Source organism: Staurois parvus, unplaced genomic scaffold (assembly GCF_062004578.1).
Source record: "Staurois parvus isolate SC_StPar_1 unplaced genomic scaffold, SC_StPar_1.0 ptg000371l, whole genome shotgun sequence".
In the NCBI taxonomy this organism is placed as follows: Eukaryota; Metazoa; Chordata; class Amphibia; order Anura; family Ranidae; genus Staurois; species Staurois parvus.
In genome coordinates this window covers 1,848,380-1,867,988 of record NW_028318167.1, presented here as the reverse complement: position 1 = coordinate 1,867,988, position 19,609 = coordinate 1,848,380, and the positions used below count along the sequence as shown (strand labels likewise).

Below are 19,609 nucleotides of genomic sequence, written 5' to 3'. Positions count from 1 at the left end.
AATAATGGCGGCGATCAGCAACTTATAGCGGGACTGTGGCGGGCATTCTGACACTGGGAGGAAATGACTTGGTGTCACTGACATCCCCAGTGACACCACAGTGATCAGTGCTAAAAAAAAAAAAAAAAAAAAAAAAAATCACTGACACTGTACTAATGGCACTGGCTAGGAAGGGGTTAACATGAGGGGCGATCAAAAGGTCAACTGTGTGCAGGAGTGTTTTACTGGGGGGCAGTGTGTTGGTCCTTCACTGTAAGGACACTGCTCTGGATGGCTGTGATGTGCACAGCCATCCAGAGCAGTGTGCCTGAGCCGACAGGGAAAAGGAGTGTTCGTAAACAAACCAGCCCTCCTTCCCGTCGGAGATCCTTGGTAATCACCAGCTGGGACGTGGTGATTGACAGTCGCGGCTGGCGGCAAGGGTAAGATGCACACGCCCCCTTCCCAGAAATGCAAAATCATGTGTATATACTTGATTTTGCGCACCCCTGCCGCCCTGTAGCAGTATATCTGCTATAGGGTGGTGGGGATGTGCTTAATAGAAGTAGGCCAGAAATAATAATTGAAATACAATGTGAAAATATATATTTTTTAATTATGACCACTGATACACCTTCGAGGTACCGGTAAGGCTGGTCATATGCACATCAATTTTTTTTGTTCAGCCTGCAGACTGAACTAAAAGATCTAGCAGCTTCTTCCATTCATGTTATCACACAGATGGATGGATTTCCACTGTTGCTTATTCTGACAGCAAGTGCCTGACAGAGTCTCTGATCCGCAGATACATCTGACTGGATAGCTCAACTGAGAAATCTTCACCTGGCTCCTTTGATTTTTTTCAAAGTATGTTGGGTGGGAGGATGACACAAATCAAATTTTGTCAGGTCTTCGGAAACCAGACAAAATTCATTAAGAAGCCTGTTGCATAAAATGTGCAGAGTGCAGAAAGTTATAAACTCCACAGAGGAAAGGGAGAAGCCAGAAAAATGGCAGAAAATTTCAGCAATTTTGCTTGAAGAAAAAAAAAAAAAAAAAAAAAAAACCCCCCCAAAAAACTTGATTGATTCAGCCAGAATATGAATTTGTCAGTGTTAGGGTCAGTTCACACCACATGCAGTCTAGTGCATTTTGTTTCTGTATCAAAAAGGCATGGAAAGTAGGTTATACGGTTTTAAATGGCATAGCTCACACCAGAGTGGTCAGTTCCAGAAAAAAAAAGTAAAAAATGTTGCATTTTTCCTGCACTGTATTGAAACTTTGTAAAACACATAAAAAAGCATCTGGAATGCATCAAAAATGCGTACGCAGAAAAGCATCCAGAACGGATCCGGAGTGCGTTTTTGTTGTGTGAACTGGCTCTAAAAGCATAATTGAGCTCCATTTACAGGTAGGATGCTTTTATGGTTTTTTTTTTTTTTTTTTTTAAATCTCCTCCTCCAAAAAAACAAAAAAACCACAAAAAACACTCCAAATATGGGAGAGGAGGGTAGGCAGAGGAGAAGAAGCAGAACTTCCCCTTTTGGGTGAAGTTCCACTTTAAGCAGTCATTTTAAATCCACATGAGAGTTTTATAATCAATACTCTAATGTACAGAACACAAATAAGTAAAAAATTATGAATTTGAACAGGGCCACATCAGCTAGAAGAGGAGTCAGTATGCCTGCACCTTCTAATACCTGACTGATCAGTTTTGGAGTCGATACTTAATCTAGCCATTTTCCCCACCTCATACAAGAAAATGTCATAAACAGCTGGTGCCTAAGGGTGCCACAATGGCAGAATTTGGTTTCTGTAGGGCAGCACAAATTACCCAAAACAATTCTTTTGCCCGACACTTTCATAACAGAAGGTTATATAGGTATGGCGTGTGATAAATATTAGACTCCAAGCAATTCCTGGTGCAGGATGTCAGAGCACACAATACAGAATTGTTTGTTTTATAATATACAGGCTTTGTGCGTCTTTGCCGTTTCTTTCCCTCACAGACCCTGGATGTGGGCCAGTAAAAATAAATACACGCATTGTATAAGGATTAATTAAGCAATTTTCTACACTGCCTAAGAAGAGCCTTCATATTTTTAGTCAAGCTATAGCAGGAGCTAATAACTCCTTGAAAACCACCCTCCCAAACAGTGATATCAAACTCTGCGGAATGTAACCCAATAGAAAAACTTCCCTTCTCCAGCCTACATTTTCCATGTTGAATCAGCTGTGGAGATGCATACAAGTGTTCAGTGTCATCAATAATTTCTATGATCCCCAAAGACATGGCAGCTCGCCAGCAACCCACACACGGAGCAGCTCCTTTCATTCATCAAGATCACACTTCTATCTTAACATTGGCTCCCTCAAGTGGGTTTCACCTAAGAACACAGCACTTTAGGAGGGAGGAGGGAAGTAATACAGTAGCTTTCAGAAATTAAGCTCTTAAGGAAACTTTGCGTCACACTAAATCTCAGATTTATAGTGCTTGGCAGTTGTTCTGCAACTGTAGTAGCCTTGGGGTTTCTGGCAATGGCTTGCTATTGACAGCAGCTGATGTGGTTTCTGGGCTTTCTGCAACTCTGTTTTAATAAAAAGCATGCCCTATGGCTCATTGGTTTTGCCCCTCTTGGCTGGTAGCAAGTTGTTGAGGACTCTAAGAGCCAGACTTGGCGTTACGCCAGTAAAGTAGCACAGACGGTTGGCTCTTACAGCAGATTGCAATCAGAGCCCCATAAAGGCACAGTGAAGCAGTCAGGTGCTGTATTAAGCTACACATGAACAAGGAACTTCTACAACAAACGAACCACGACCTGCCCAACTTTCCTACAGCTTTTTATATTCGCGTTACTGGCTTAGAATAATACATGATCTCCCCTCCCCCGTGTGTCATATCCCCTCTCACTCAGAAAGACAAAGAGCATGAGATAATAGCTGAGAGACTGGGAGGGAGAGCTCCGAGGAGTACAAAGACACTAGGGGTGTGGTGGTGACGGTGCAGGATGATGCTGAGGGAGAGTGGACAAGTGGAGCACCATGAGGCCCGGGGGATTACAGGCCTAATCTAAAAAGGGGACGAGGTGCACGCAAACCAAGGATAAAATAGCCTGGAGTAGTGTAAATACAAAACCACCATGCTGACAAAATAGAAGACATAGCATGACCGGTTAGATAAAAGAGCTGAGCAGCTGTGAAGGGAAAAAAAGAGATAATAAACAGGCTAAAAAGAAAGAGTGCTGCAGAATAAAGAGTGTCCAAAAAAGGAACAGGCAAACACACATTACAACAAGGAGCCCCAAATGATTAGAAAAATAAAAGAGTGAACTCCCAAAATAGACTGAGAACACTTGAAAAAGGGGGAGAAGAACCAAAAGCAAAACTAAGGCTTGGTCCAAATGCAGAAAAATGTTGGTTCTGGACAGAATTGCCTTGCGCTTTTAAAGTGCAGAGCAAGGTTTACTCTTTTGTAATCCGAAACAAAGTTGCAGCGCATTGAAATGCAGTTAAAAATGGAGCTGTGTCAAGTCAAGATACCTGAAAGCTGGGCACATAGAGAACGTTCTTCTGTGATCTTTTTCTAGTGCAGTGTGAACAATTGTGAAGAAAGAAGAGCAAGCCCAAAGAACAAAAAAAAAAAAATGACACTAGTGAGGGAATAAATTACAACATGGGGGACAAATGGGCTAAATAAAAACGAATGAAAACATTTGAAATAAATAAGATAATAGACTCAGATCAACTGAAACTAGTATTGCAGTTGCAGGACATACCTTGCAGAGCTAAATCACACATCCAAATGCCATGATCTGTGCTGCTGTGAGCTCTGCCCTACTGCCACTACACAGGTCTCACTATCTTGCATGTTTCTAAAGCTGCTCATACATTTAGAATAGAATTGTTCAGCCTGCAGGCAGAATGAAAGAAATGCAACAGATTCCTCCATCCACATTAAACAGTGCAATGGCTCTTCCCTACTGGCTGTTGTATTCTGATAGCTGGCTCCAAGGGCTTTCAGAACACCCAAACAGTGCCTGCATTTGATTGGATGCAGGAGAGGCTTGGCTAACATATTCCCTCCTAGTGGTTCCAACAGTGGCACCCATGGCTCAAATCTAATCAAATAGACAGCCTTGGAGGACGCACAATGTGAAAAAGTAAAAGGGCAGTCAACTCTCCTGTACATGTCAAAGTCAAAAAACAGTATCAGAGGAAATAATACTCTGGTGGCCGACATGATAATGAAGACACCATTACACCAAGTACAAGTCAAATGATAAGGAACTCTTGTGATATTGTCTGTATTTTATACACTGGTGCAGGGCTAGAAAAATCTCAGGTGCCAGGTTGCCATGGCGACTAGAAATTGTGTCCTAGCCCCTGGGTTTTGTCAGCCCATTCCCGGTTACCTAGATACCGACCTCGCTATAGCCGAATGAAGGCTGCAGCTCAGCCGGCTAGTTCTTGGAGGGCAACTATTGATGTCCTTCCAGAAACCCACGTGCCCCAGGGAAGCACTCTACCTCGATTTGTGTCTGAAGGACACAGAGATCAAAGGGCCAATCACAGCGGCTCTTTACCATGTGATCAGCTGTGCCCAAACATAGCAGATGACATTGTAAACAGGCTTGCTGGTTATTGACAAGCTTTTCCTCACACGCAGCGTGAGGAAAGGAGAGCCGGTAACCAGCTATTCTGACAGACACATTTACATTGATCATCAGTGTCCTAATTATCAGTGCAGCCCATCAGTGCCTCCTTATCAGAGCCCATCAGTGCCCCCTCATCAGTGCTGCTTACTTAACTGCAAAATTTTCTAACAGAAACTAAGAAAAATAGGTTTTCTTCAAAATGTTTGGGCTTCTTTGTTTAGCAAAAAATAAAAACCCAGTGGTGATTACATACCACCAAAATAAAGCTCCATCTGTCTCAAAAAAATGATAAAAATTTTATTTGGGTAAAGTTGCATGACTGTGCAATTGTCATTCAAAATGTGACAGTACTGAAAGCTGAAAATTGGAATGGGCAGGAAGAGGGTGAAAGTGCCCAGTAGGCACGTTTTAACATCTGGAAAAAAAATAAACACCAAAAAAACAAAAAAAAAAACAAAACATGCAGCTCTGCTGCCTACCCGCAGAAAAGCTAAAGCTTATTTTTTTTTTCTTCTTCACATACCAGCACCTCTATATATTCTCTGTGTGTAAACCTGTGTCATGCATCTGTAGAGATATACAGCAGGGCTACATAAGAGAAAAGGTTTTGTCCTTGAAAATAATGCTTTGTCAACCCCCCCCCCCCAAAAAAAAACAAAAAAATAAAAATAAAAACAGGCTCAACTTTTCTCTTTAGCTGGCACCTAGATTGAAAGCAATTTGTCAAGCCCTGCACTGGTGTATAGTACACATACTATGTCACAAAATCAGAGATATCAAAGGGATGTATTTATAAGGCAGTGAGCCCTGGTTCACACTGATGCGGTGCGGAATACTTAGCGTTTTCAGTGCAAATTTCACACCGCATCAGAATCGCACCCCATTCATGTGAATCACTGCGAGTGTGTATGTTAACAACACCCCGAAAGCGGTCCACAAAACGTGGTGCAATGTGCAGAATCGGATCGCATAGGTATGAATACCCATGGGATCTGATTCTAGTGCGAACCAAAAAAAGGGTCCTGCACCTTTTTGGTGCGGGTGCGGTGCAATTAGAGCCATACAAAATGTATGGCTCCAATCGCACCACAAACAAATCACATGTGATTCGCACAGAAATGTGTTACAGTTCCTGTGCGAATCACATGTGATATGCCACATGCCACATATCCAACCTAGGCTGGAAGTGATTTATCAAAATCTGCTGGGGAACCGATCTAATTAAAAAAAGAAGAGCACCTGGAAGACTGACCTACAGCAAATGTCAGATTTACAGCTTTGTAAATACCGTTCCTAGCTGTTTTAACAAAACTTTCCGTGACAAACTGAAATCCAGTTTCTAAAACTATTGTGCTGAAATTAGAGAAGATCAGTTGCCCAAAGCAACCAAACGGAAACCTGATTGGTTGCTTTTGGAAAATCTAAGGCTACTGAAAAGGACAAAAGTGGTAGAGTGAGAAGTGACCTCATAAATCATAATGCATTAGCATAGCAGCTGAAAACCTAGCAAACAGACAATACATGGCAAGAAAATAGGTATGAACCTATAAACAAACTTCAAAGAGAGAAGATCTAACTAAGAACAGTGAACTCTGGAGGGAAATGTATTTGGACAGACTGCAAACTGTTAATGATCCAAAAGCAGCAGTCAACCTTGTTTCAAATAACAGAAAACAAAAGAGAACAAGTCCTGTGGCAGTGAGAGCTGAGCCAGGTGGCGACCCCTGCAGTATCCATGCTTTATGAACAGCTAGTGCTTGAAATTCTAGGCCTCCATTTACACACAGGCCACATGTAGTGTAAGCAGCTGCAGGGCTGCTGGAACTTTCCCACAATGCTCTGCCAAAGTCTGCAACCCTTGACCCACACAAACATCACAAAGATAGAAACACAGTGCCTCCACTACACCCCCAAGTGGTCCTTCTAGAAATAGCCAGAAGTGTAAGCCAACAAACACAAAAAATATAATGGATATCCATAACAGCAAATGGAAGGGATAACTGATCATTCACAGACTGGGCTATACTTGCAATCATTTAATCATATATGTAATTCTCAACAGAATGTGTTGCAAATAGACAAAAGGATGTATTTCAAAAAATTCAACACTAAGGGTTTGTTTGATGTGTGGTATGATTGAGTGTGGAGGTGGGTTTCAACTCGGTGTTTTTAACACAAGTCTAAATGAGTCCTAAAACGTGACCAAGAACCATGAGACGTTCCCAGCTGCCCCGTTACACAGACCAAGACCTCTGCTGTCAAACTGATAGTGGGTCCCACTGGCTACACCCACCAAATCATGTCCAGTAAGGACAACACTGTAGGGTGTATGAGCTATGCCCTTAGTTCTAGGATGTTGATCTTGCACTTGCCCCAAGCTCCTGCTATGGCTTTTGGCCACACTTCCCTTTTAATTCACAAGAGTGCATTTACTGTTAAAGTCCACAGTCGGCTGACGTCACTGACCCACAACAGTCTCTGAGAGGATTTCAACAATAATGTCGGGATCCACCCAGATACCCAGCTGAGAGTCTGAGCCAGCTGCCCCCCTTTCCCCATCCTGCCCAGTGAGAGCTGGAGAGGCAGAGCAGTGATTGACAGTCATCACTCTGCTCAGAGCAGATATAAGCAATCAGTAGTCACGTGATCACGTAGTTCTCAGGCTTAGAGGCTGTGGGGGACAGTTGCAGCATCAGACCAATGCTGTATCAGGTAGGTATGTTTTGAGTTTTTTTTTCAGTTCTGCAATTCTCCTTTATACACTTCCCAACCACCCTATATCAGGAATACTGCTACAGGGTGGCAGGGGTGCACAAAATCACATACATACAGTGTGTGTGTGTAGTGTGTGTGTGTGTGTGTGTGTGTGTGTGTGTTTTTGCATTTCCGGGTAGGGGCGAGCGCGGCCTACTTGCGCGGCGGCAGCTTTCAATTACTCGCCAACGCCCGGTGATTGCTGGGCATTTCCAACGAAAACTGTTTGTAAACCAAACAGTTCTTCTCCGTCAGCTTGTGCACGCTGCTTTGGATGGCTGTGCACACAGTTAACCCTTTGATTGCCCCTTATGTTAACCCCTTCCTGCCCAGTGCCATTAGTACAGCATCAGTGATTTTTTTTTTTTTTAGCACTGATCACTGTATTGGTGTCACTGGGGATGTCAGTGACACCAAGTCAGTTCCCCCCAGTGTCAGAACGCCAGCCGCAGTCCCGCTACAAGTCGTTGATCGCCACCATTACTAGTAAAAAAAGAAAAAAAAAGATAAATCCCAGTATATATACCGCCATTTGTAAATGATATAACTTTCACGTAAACCAATTAATTTACACGTATTGGGATTTTGTTTTTTTTTTTTGTTTAGCAAAGACATGTAACAAAATACATTTTGGCCTAAATTTATTTAAAATTTTTTTATTGGACATGTTTAATAGCAAAAAGTAAAAAAATTTTTTTGTTTAACAAAATTGTCGGTCTTTTTTTTTTCTTTTATAGCGCAAAAAAATAAACATGCAGGCGATCAAATGCCACCGAAAGAAAGCTCAATTCGTGGAGGGACAAAAAAAAAAAAAAAAAAAAAAAAAAAAAAAAAAAAAGGACGTTAACGTAATTTGGGTTCCGGAATGCAAAAAATGGCCTGGTCAGGAAGGGGGGTAAATCCTTTGGAAGGGAAGTGGTTAACCATTTGACCTCCAGACCTTTCTCAGATACTTTTGTTTACATGTAAAATTAGTTAGAAGCCCCAAACATTATATATTTTTTTTAAAGCAGAGGCCCTACAGAATAAATAATGGGTATATATGTGTAGCGTCTTTTCAAAAGCAATTTTTTGGGAAAAATACACTTTTCATGAATTTTAATGCAAAAAACGCAATACATAACCCAATTTTTTGTAAAATATAAAAGATGTTACGTAGAATAAACAGATACCAAACATGTCACTTTAAAATTGCACACGTCTGTGCAAGTACGGCAAACGTAAATTTTACTACCCATAGGCGACGCTTTAAAAGCCTATACAGGTTACCACTTTAGATTTTCTAGTTCTAGAATTGCATGTGTTACATATATCTCACATGAGTTGGACGACAGCTGTTTGCGCGTGTGCAGGACTGACATGGAAGTTCGCCTTTGCAGGCGAGCACGGAGAGGGGGTGGGGGTGTCACTTTAAATTATTTAATTTATACACTGTTGGTTTAATTTTTTTTAAATCACTTATTGCTGTCACAAGGAATGTAAACATCCTTGTGACAGCAATAGCCATGTGACAGGTATTCTTTATGAAGAGATCTGGGGTCTATAAGACCCCGAATCTCCTCCTCTGCCCTTAATAGCAGAGAAAACGAGAGCCTAAGTGAGCTGTGGGAGAAGGGAACATCCCCTCCTGCTGCTTTGACAAGAGAGCTGAACGCCAGCTCTAAAAAAACAGTACTGGGGTGATGCCATGGCATCATCCTTGTATAACAGCTTGAAGTCCAGCAATATACTGGTACGTTCCTGGTTGGCAAATGGTTAAAGAAGCCTTGTCATAACATTACTAAGCTTTATTTATAGGCGTTTGGGGTGTTCTGGGATTATCATCCTCATCCCGCCCTCCCTACTTGATTAGTCACTGACTGGGAGTAAGCAGGTCAGGACACCCGATACAAAACCCGATAAAATAAGGAAGCAACCTTATTTTTATAATTCAGTCCTAAAGGTTCCTAAAGCTGGCCGGAGAGGAATCATTTTTTTTTTCTGGCTGAACAAAAAAAAAATGAACTGATTCTTCCATCCACACACAGGAAGTGGATGGAGGAAACTTCCCCTGACAGACATCATATGCTGACAGTAGGACTCAGCACTGTCAAAATACACTGATCATCTGCTGCAGTCACTGACAATGGTTTTCTAGCATGTGGATGTCTCTTCGATCAAAACAATTAACTTCTGTTGAACAGGGATGGCCATACAATGATCACAATTTGGCTGATTGATGAATGACATATTTCAATTAATCTATGGCCACTTTAAATTCCTATTACTGCCATCCGATATTGATACAATTTTCAGTGCGATTATGTAGTGCTACTTGTTTTGAATGTCTTTTGCATATTCTAAGGGGCACAGGACCCTTTTCCAAAATCGTGCCATGAATAGGCACCATTGAAAACAATGTGATTTCCACTGTCATGCGATTCTGTGCGACTCAAGATTGCCCTAGTGTGACACATATAAATGGTCTATTCTTGTACCCTGGTCTTCTCTAAGCTGAATCTTCCCACATTGTATTTGTGTAAGGACAGAAGGCACTACCTGATCTCAGGACATGTTTTAAACATTATAACATACATTGCACATATTTTATAAGTGGGGTAAAAACACAGACCTTCATCTTGTGTAGCAAAAGGTCCAATATAGCTAAACTTTTTAAACAGGTAATCTTTTAACTCATAATATATAATTTTCTAAAACCTTAATTGTAAAGCAGTGTTCAACATCTGGCTTAAGTTACAAAAGAAACTTTAAATTACCTCATTGTTTATGTCGAAGACTCCTTCCTGGATTTTTTCATAAATTTCTTTTGCTGTGTTAATAAATGCCTAAAATAGAAAGAGTACAGGTCAATATTCAGTGAGGAGAGAAATGACACTGTGTGCCATGGATCATCTTAATTCACTAATAATCATAAGTAAAAAAAAAAGAAGATAATTCTGAGATTATATTGACTTGATGTTAATATATTAAAGCGTTCTCTGCAGGGCATGCAGTCTTTCCATCTAGTTTTCTACCACACAAATTCTGTGACAAGTCAAATAAAACTGCAATTCATACAAGTGATAACTGTAAGGGCTCATTCACACATCCTGACTTTTGCATTTTTTTCACAATATATCAGAATTTTTCCTGCTCTTTGGCTTTTAAGGCAACTGAATTAGAGTGTACTACCAGTACCAAAACCTAACTAAGCTTAAATGTACTCCCACCCCATTCTAAGCCAATAGGCTTAGTTAGGTTTTGACTGGAATTACACTTTAAACACTTACCACAATGCAGGTCAATATGTGGGAAAAGCAACCCGTTAACACATGCATTGTTAGTGCGATCCCAGGCTAACTTAAAGCAAGCTTAAGTAGCATTAAGCACTTTGTTAAATAGCTAAAGCCATCCATATAATAAATCTAGGGTTTTTTTCTTCTCTGATTAAAAAGCAGGTCATGTGATCACTGTATGTTTCCCGTGCGATTTTCAGACCTGCTGATGGGTGCATGCGCTGTGGGGCACTAGAGGAAATGACGTTGGCTGCTGGGTGCCTGTGTTTCCAAGTCAATGAAACGCAAACAGATCCTGCAGCTACACTGCAACTCAAGCCTGGATGGATTGGGCAGGTGGAAGGAGGAGCAGGTCTGTACTGACTAAGGTCTGTACAAAGTGCGAGATGACACAATACGTAAACTGACCATGCTAGTATGGATCAGCTGCCGTGTTTAACGTGGTCAGTTTTACTCTCAGAAGGAAGGGCAGAGGCATGATGAACCAGGTACAACAGAACACCAGCAGGCACAACAAAATAACACCAAAAAGCACATTAATCTACATTAAAGAGCAAGTAACATTTATTTTTAGGTTTACAAATACTTTAAGGCACCAGGCAGCCGATCCAATTGGTGCATTTAGATCAATATCTTAAGTCAAAGGTCTCTAGCCCCCAGTTATTTGTTCACACTCCAGGTACAGAAAAACGTTCATGTGACACATCGTATAAACATACATGTTCACACTGGGCAAGGTGTGGGGGAGAACAGTAGCAATTGCACAGTGAAATTTATCCAAGCCAACTGATTTTCTCAAGAGTGAGCTCTATCAGGGGACATCAATACAGGTTACAGAAATATCAACCTACCTCAATCGGTAGTTAATGGTCTAAATAGGTGGTTTTTTTAACGTATGTGCATACCTACACTCCAAGCCAACTATCAGAATGATTTTTCTCACTAATTGGTACATAAGTGAACTCATACTTTATGACAGTCATCATAAACACAAATGTGTCAAGAGTCATGCAGGCATGAGTTTACAGCCTGCCTTCACCTCTATGGCTAAGCCCAGCTGACTGCATGTTCGGGCATACATGTGAATTACCGTGGTCTCTGGCATGCGCAACCTAAGCAAATTCCACAATTTTGAAAATGTCCAACATACCCAAAAAAGAGGATAACAGGATATGGCCTGCTTGACTTTACCTTCTACTATTTTTTTACATGTAGTAATATTAATACTATATTTCAGATGACTGCCATCTGACATCCAGTCCCTTCAGTACCAGGCCTAGGATAGAATACACACCGATATAAAATCAGGACTATTCTGGTGAATTGTGCCTTTACAGGTTAAGGCATCATGAGAGAAGAAACGTATTCTAGGATAACCAGAACAAAAATGGTCTGGCCTACTGGCGAGAAAGAAGGATGAAGGAAATGTCAGGGGGACGACTTTTGTGATCTGGAGAAGTAATAAATACCTAGCAGTGTCACGCTTACATATCACATAGCCTGTACTCTATAGCTGAACTCCAGGCTACATGGTTTAAATACACACAAGCTATTGCATATGCCAAAGAGCTTACATTTATCTCCATCCTGCTGGAGAGCTAAGCCAACCTGGTGACTTGAATATTCTTTACAGCAGTTCAGCAATATAGCTAGGTCATCTCCTTGCCCCAAACTGGTGACTTGATAATGAAAGAGCAGCAGCAGACTGATGAGGTCATGTCTCCTCTCTCCACCTGTGAGCAGGTTCCTGGCCAGAACAGTGTATGTGCACTGCTGCCCATCAGATTGCCTCCCCCCATCCTGTGTGCTGCTGCTGTTAATAAGAGCTGTATTCTATGCAGGTACTTACACAAGTTGCATTCAAAAAACATTTTTTTTTAAATGAATACACAACTGCCTTACATGGGTTTTTTTTTATAATCTGTCTAAAGTTCTACAGCTATAATATAACTGGTGCTATGTCATCTTTAACTAGTTATAGTTGATTTTGGTAAAATCCAGAAAAATTGTGATGATCCTGAAAAACAAATGCTGGAAAAATATGCAATAGCAGATCAGAGTGAAAATCTGAATAAACCTCATTTTCTACAATGTACATTTGTAAAAATGATAATTGCAGAGCATACATCAAACATACACACAATTTAGAAATAATTTTCATGATAACAGCCAAGAGACACATGCACTAGAAGAGCAGGATATGCAGTCTGTAGACTAGAGGTAGTGTATGCATGCAACATTCTAATTGTTCTATAAACTGTGGTGCTATCCAGCCAGTGTGGTTTTTCAGTACAGGTTCTACCAGGGAAAGCATTAAAAACTGGGCTTGGAAGCATTGATTACCCAGTCCGGAAATTGTTTCTGAATTGACGGGGCAGGTGGCTATATTAACCAATGGTGAAATTACAGAGCAGCTATGAAGTCACTGCAGTAACAGATAGCAGGCACACATTTACGAGCTGCCTGCTGCCGAACTAGAGCCATTAAATATTAATGGTGACCTTACTAACATTGGGCAGCAGACACTAGAGATGTTACGCTTCAACAGAGTGCACTAGGGGAAGATGACACTTTCAATGGTTTATGTTCTACAGCGAGCAGCACCACTTAGTGGCAATATGTGCAGGGGAATAGATGTATGTAGCCGAGCATCGTCCTCTCTCATCACAGACTTGGAATAAAACGCCAATTTAATTATGTATTCTGCAAAGCAAAATCTTCAAGCTACCCGAGTACATAAACCAAATTTAAATAATAAAAAAAAAAAATCTTACCCTTTATAGCATAGTTAAACTTCTAATGGTGGTGAACATGTGTCACAGCAGGTCTGTCTGAACCATATAAAAACAAAATCTTAGCATCCACAACACAATATGGGCTTGCCCTATTCTGATCCAAATAGGCTGAACTGCTACTGCGATGAATTGCAGTCATGTCCATTTTCATTCTCCTATGAAGTTTACCTAAAACAATGCGATTCTCGACAGCTCCAGGAATGGAGAGAGCCCCAATGACCCCCTATTCCAGGGGTGGGCAACTATGGCCCTCATGCTGTTGTAGAACTACAAGTCCCATGAGGCATTGCAAAACTGACAGTTACAAGCATGACTCCCAAAGGCAGAGGCATGATGGGACTTGTAGTTCACCAACCGCTGGAGGGCCACAATTGCCCACCTCTGCCCTATTCCATACCACCTTTCTTCGTTCTTCTTTACAAATGTTGCACTTTACTCCTTGAGCCCCATTACCACCCTCAGTATTATAACTCCACTCCATCCCCCCCCCCCTTGCAATCTGCACACCTGCCTCCTTCTCGCTGTTCCTTGCCATGGCCTGCTCCTGCCAACTCCATTCTATCCTCATTGTGATCTGCTTGAGCCTCTCCCTTCCCTTTACAGTCTAGCATCCAACCTCACACAATGCACTCTTGTTCAGTTTTCTTACTGCTCATCCACTATGCAGTCCTGCTGACACACTGGGGTTTATTTAGTAAAGCTGGAGTGCAAAATCAGGTTCACTTCTGCATAGAAACCGATCGGCTTTCAGGTTTTAATGCCAAAGCTTAATTCAACAAGCTGAGGTTAGAAGATGACTAGCTACCATGCTAGTGTGTACCAAATTCTGAATGAACCAGCTTTAGTAAATCTCCCCCACTGTCATCCGCTCTCTATCACAAACACCCTCTTCCCCCACTCTTCATCTCGTATTAGAATGTAAGCTCCCAGGAGCAGGGCCCTCCCATCCCTCTTGTATTGTTACCCTTTATATTGTAAAGTGCTGCGCAAACTGTGGGCGCTATATAAATCCTGTATAATAATAATTCAGCTGTCGTCCTCTACCTCAGCTTTCTATGATCCACTCTTCATAACATAAGCCTGCTGTCCTCCAGTTTTTTTGGCCTTTGCCCTGCACAATTCCCCCCAAGCCCCTATAAAAAATGATATTTGTTTTCCAATGACATTATGGCATGTGGGGCAAAAAAATAAAAATAAAGCTATCCAATGGAAAAGGTTCGAATTAGGATGATTTTAGGGAAATCAATGGAAGCCAGCAACAATGAAACCTACGGAACAAAATAATCAAAATGAATAAATGCTGATGCATGCACAGCAAGCTTAAAAAGGAGACGTATAGCCAAAGATTTCTTGGCCATACTTCTCTTGTGGGTCACAATAGTACACTTTTGTTCTGTGACCCAGAGACAATTAATACCAGGCTATTGCCTGCTATCGGCTGACAGTGCAGAGCCATGGCAGGCCCTGGAAGGATCCTAACAATATTGTCGGGATCCAACTGGCTGCCTGATTGACAGCTGGCTCCATTTCTTAGAGTTGAAAGCCAGAGCCAGCTGCACCGGCCTCCTCCCCAGTCTGGTACTCCAGTGAGAACTGGAGGAATAGAGTGGACAGCGGCAACTGATAGTCATTGCTCTCTGCTCCAAGTAGACCGCAAGCTTAGTGATCACTCCATTCAGTCTTAGAACCTACGTAGGACAGCTGCAGCATGTAGGAGAGCCAGTACGTTTATATTTTTTTCCATAAACCCATACTTCTCTAATAATATGTCTAAAGCCATAACTTTGTTTTGGAGTAAGGGGAAAGGTAAAACCACACAATTTTTTTTGCGTTTTCTTTTTTTTACTGTTTATTGTGGATATGACACATACAAAATACCTAGATGATAATATACATGAAAATGGGACAGCATGTGCCTTGCCACAATTGAAATGCAGAAAAATGGTACAAACAAGCCTCCATTTTTGCCACCTTTATCTTATTAGGAAGATTTGCCTTCACTTTCTGTCCTGTAGAATTAACAGGAAGTGAAAGAATATTTTACCAATGACAGGAAAATCATCTTTGACAGTTGTGACAGGAATAAATGTCCCCAGTGGAAGATTTTCCCTTTATTCCTGTTCAGGTAGCAACTCAAAATGTATGATTTACCATCACCTTCACTCCCAGTGACATTGGTGAACAGGACAATTACAGAAGGTGGATCTCTGTAATGGGGATGCCAAAAGCAAAAATGAAATAAAATAATAAAAAAAAAAAACCAAAATAAAAAAGCACAGTGGTTCTATCCCCTCTCACATGCTACCTGAATTTGAAAAGAAAAGCTATGCCTTTAGTTATAATGGGATTATACTCGCATGCACTCTCAATTATTAATTCCTTAAAGGGCACATATTTGCTGGCCTCAAATCAAATGTTAGAGTATAAAAATAATACAGGTAAGTTATGAATGATAGCAATTCAGTGTGCTCTAGACATGGAGTAAACCTCACCAGTCACTGACATATTCCACATCGGAAATCTTGTAAGTTGCAATCACTCAATGTCTCTCAGCAATCACAGGGTTAATGCACGTGCTCAGAAGGGTGAGTGAATCAAAGAAGCAGTAAATACGCTTCCCCTCTCTTCCTATTACTAACTCTGGTCAGATAAGCAAGATGTAAATGATCTCTGACTGATAATACACAAATGCTGACAGACAATACGCAGCCAGGCCAATCAATCAATCTATACACCAAGACAGATGCTTTTCAGATTCTTCAGAGGATTAGATGTCTTGCGGTTTGGTCTCTCATCTCTGAAGTTTGAGTTGCCTCTTCAGCATAATCCTCTGTGAGGAGTCTGTAGTGTGTTATAGATAATTTTTGCTGTCTTATTCCCAGCATTTCCAAACATACCTGACTGATCCAAACATTGTATGTTTTACTACATGTTGTTTACCCTTAGATCGCCTTTCTAACCATCTGGCAGGATACTGAGAGCCTATTAAAAATTTATCAACATACAGTGCTGTATGTGTGAAGGTTACTAGAAAAGCAACACTCACTTCTACCATCATTTCATATCAAGTAAAAGATTTTATCTACATTTTCTCTTTAAGATATCATTACAATGGGCTTAATACTCCATAAATATCGTCCTCGACAAATGATAGGTATCAGTGCCTGTATGTGGATCTACACTGATCTTCTGTATGATGCACAGAGGCTACACTGCATGGGCGGGTTTTGTGCTTTATGGTTTGCTGATATATGGTGCCAATATAACATGTCGTTTGCCCTGCAGGAACTTCTGGTCATCATAGAGATTAATGAAGACCTGCAGAAATGATGGACGCCAAACCCTGGGCGGGAAGAAGCTATGAAACTCTCAGATCTCTTGCTTGCAGTACTTTACCTGCCCTGCTATGAAGATGCCACAATGAATAGTTACCACAATGCAAACATTAATATAAATATTTGAAAAGGCTTCAACACCACAATATGGTCCAGAAAGCTTAAAGTGTTGCATTGTAGCAGCTGGTATGCACTTCAGGCTTTGAATTCTGATAAAAGTGTACCTGTCGCCTAAGAATTATATTTTATGTTCAAAACTATACAATTTCTTAAAGTGTTACTAAAACCACAACAGTAAAATCAGTCTGTATATGCAGCAAAGCATGCTTGTTATACTCACTGTGGAACCTAAGGGGTTAATACTCTGCATTGTGCAAAAAGGCCGTTTGATCCTGTCTTCTCTGCCCCTCCTCTTGCTCAGATGTCCACCTGATAACACAGACTGAACCTGTAGCCACATGCACATGCTCAGATTAGTGTGTATTATTAGAGAGGGTTTTTTTTTTTGGGAGAGTACATGTGATCAGCACAGGGCCAATCAGCACTGTCCAGTCAGGGGTTTTGCATCCTCCTACAGCAGAAAGAAAACTCCTCCTGCAAGCTTTAACCAGTGCTCTCCTGAAGTCACAAGACTGCTCTAACTGCTGATGAGAAAAGGTATATTAGCAGTTTATATTTACTAAAATAATTGCATTTCCATGTTCTGTGTACTGTGGGAGACCAGATATAGTGCATGCAGGCTCCTGGGTTTAGTAACACTTTAAACATGTTAGACTTGCAAAAGAGGTGTTAGGAGCAATGGATTCAAAAAAGAAAACTACATCGGATCTTCAATTCAAGGAAGAATTTATGAGAGTTATCTTTGCTCTGAGGTTACCTGGGAATGTCCAAGCAAAGTGTAAAAGGATCAGAGAGCCACTGGTTAGCTCAAGTCCAGTAAAAGTTTAATATTGATGGTTAAAAGTCATGGGACAAATTCAACGCGTTTCAGGAGTGCAAGGCTCCATTTTCATCAGGGTTGAAAAACAAGACAACACAAAATTACATAAAAAAAAAATAAACATCTAAAATTACAAGCACATAATATATATGGTGTACTAATACGCCAAACACTGACTTCATCATTTATCACAAACGTTGTACAGCAAGATATAGCTATAGTATATATACTTTTTAATGAAGATGTGATATACAATGTTTGGCACACCATATTTATTATGTGCTTGCAGTTTTTAGATATTCTATACTATATGGTTTTGCATCGTCTTGTTTCTCAGCCCTGATGAAAGGGGAGCTTTGAGCACCCAAAACATGTTAGCTTGGTCTCATTATTACCAAGAATAAAATTTACTGGACTTAAAGTGATTCTAAAGGCTTTTATTTTTAAGAAAAATAAACATGTCTATACTTACCTGCTGTGTGCAGTGGTTTTGCACAGAGCAGCCTGGATCCTCCTCTTCTCAAGTCTCCTGCAGGCTGTCCTGGTCCCTCCCTCCCTCCTGTTGGGCACCCCCACAGCAAGCAGCCTGCTATGGGGGCACCCGCTGCTCCATGTGTTCATTCACACATGAAGCCGCAGCTTGGCCCCATCCCCTCTCATTGGCTCACTGTTTGTGATTGACAGAAGTGGGAGCCAATGGCTCCTAACGCTGTCTCAGAAAATGATAAAGAGGACGTCCCGGGATAGCTGAAACCCCAGTGCACATCACTGGATCGAGGGGGATTAGGTAAGTATTAGGGAGGGCTAGGGGTGATGCTGCAAACAGAAGGTTTATTACCTTCATGCATAGAATGATGAAGGTAAAAAAAACCCTTGATCCTTTAGAACCACATTAAACTAAGCTGTAGAACTCTTTCTTTTCAACTTGGCATACATTTTATACTTGGGCATTGGAAAGAATTCACAACTTTTGATTTATTGATGCAATCATCTAAGCATTACATGCAATAATCTATGTAGGGATTAAATTGGAGCTGTAAACTCATGATGTCAATGCACAAGATAACCTTAAGTTGGGTACACACTATAATAAAATTGGGTGAACGATCGTCTGTGTTTTATTTTTCACAGCAAGTCGAACCAGAGGATATTAATTGTACAAAAATTCTTTGACAAAGGCCTTTTTTCTTTTTGATGTAGAAACGCTTTAGCGTAGATGATTGTTTACAGTTTCTGATCATACGCAGTCTTTTGAATCAGATTTTGCTTGTATGAAAACAGTACACAATAAAATTAAAATAGATATCCCTTTGGAAATTTTCATTTGGAAAGCCTGAATTGGACTTCGAAAGTTGTATATACACTATACCAAAATCGAACGATCGGTCCTTGTAAGGAATTTTTCTTCCGATTTTCTCATAGTGTGTACCTCCACTTAATGGTTGTCATCCAATCATGCAGTGGCACCACAAAATTAAGACAGCTTCTGGGGTTACCGCTCATTGCACCAGACCACCAGGGATAGTTGCCAGAAAGTGTTCAGTGACAATCCCACTGCTGCCTTGAAGGAAGAATCAGGCAGTTAAAGTCCTCCCTCAATGCCCATAACTAACTCCAGTCTCAGACTAGAACAGCGAATGAATGCCAGAATGTGTAAGTTCAGCACACAAGCAAATGTCGCACATTAACCGCCTCCCATCCACAATATAGTAAAATGACGGACGCAAGGCGGTTCTCTCGTTCTGGGAGGACGTCATATGATGTCTTCCCATTTTAACCGTGCATGTGTGGCTCTGGGAGCGAGCAGCACGGCGATCGGCGGTGTGCTGGCCCTCGGACACAGCGGATCACCGATCAAGGGAAAGAGCCGAAGATG

General features: G+C 41.1%; 1 protein-coding gene across 1 annotated transcript in view; it reads right to left on the bottom strand.

The window, feature by feature from the left end:
• The window catches only part of RAB2A (RAB2A, member RAS oncogene family), a 134,956-nt gene that overhangs the window by 11,047 nt on the left and 104,300 nt on the right, over nucleotides 1–19,609 (bottom strand). The window contains exon 7 of the mRNA XM_089685311.1: nucleotides 10,145–10,213. Coding sequence (XP_089541437.1) covers nucleotides 10,145–10,213 — 69 coding nt within the window. The remainder of the gene's footprint in view (nucleotides 1–10,144; nucleotides 10,214–19,609) is intronic.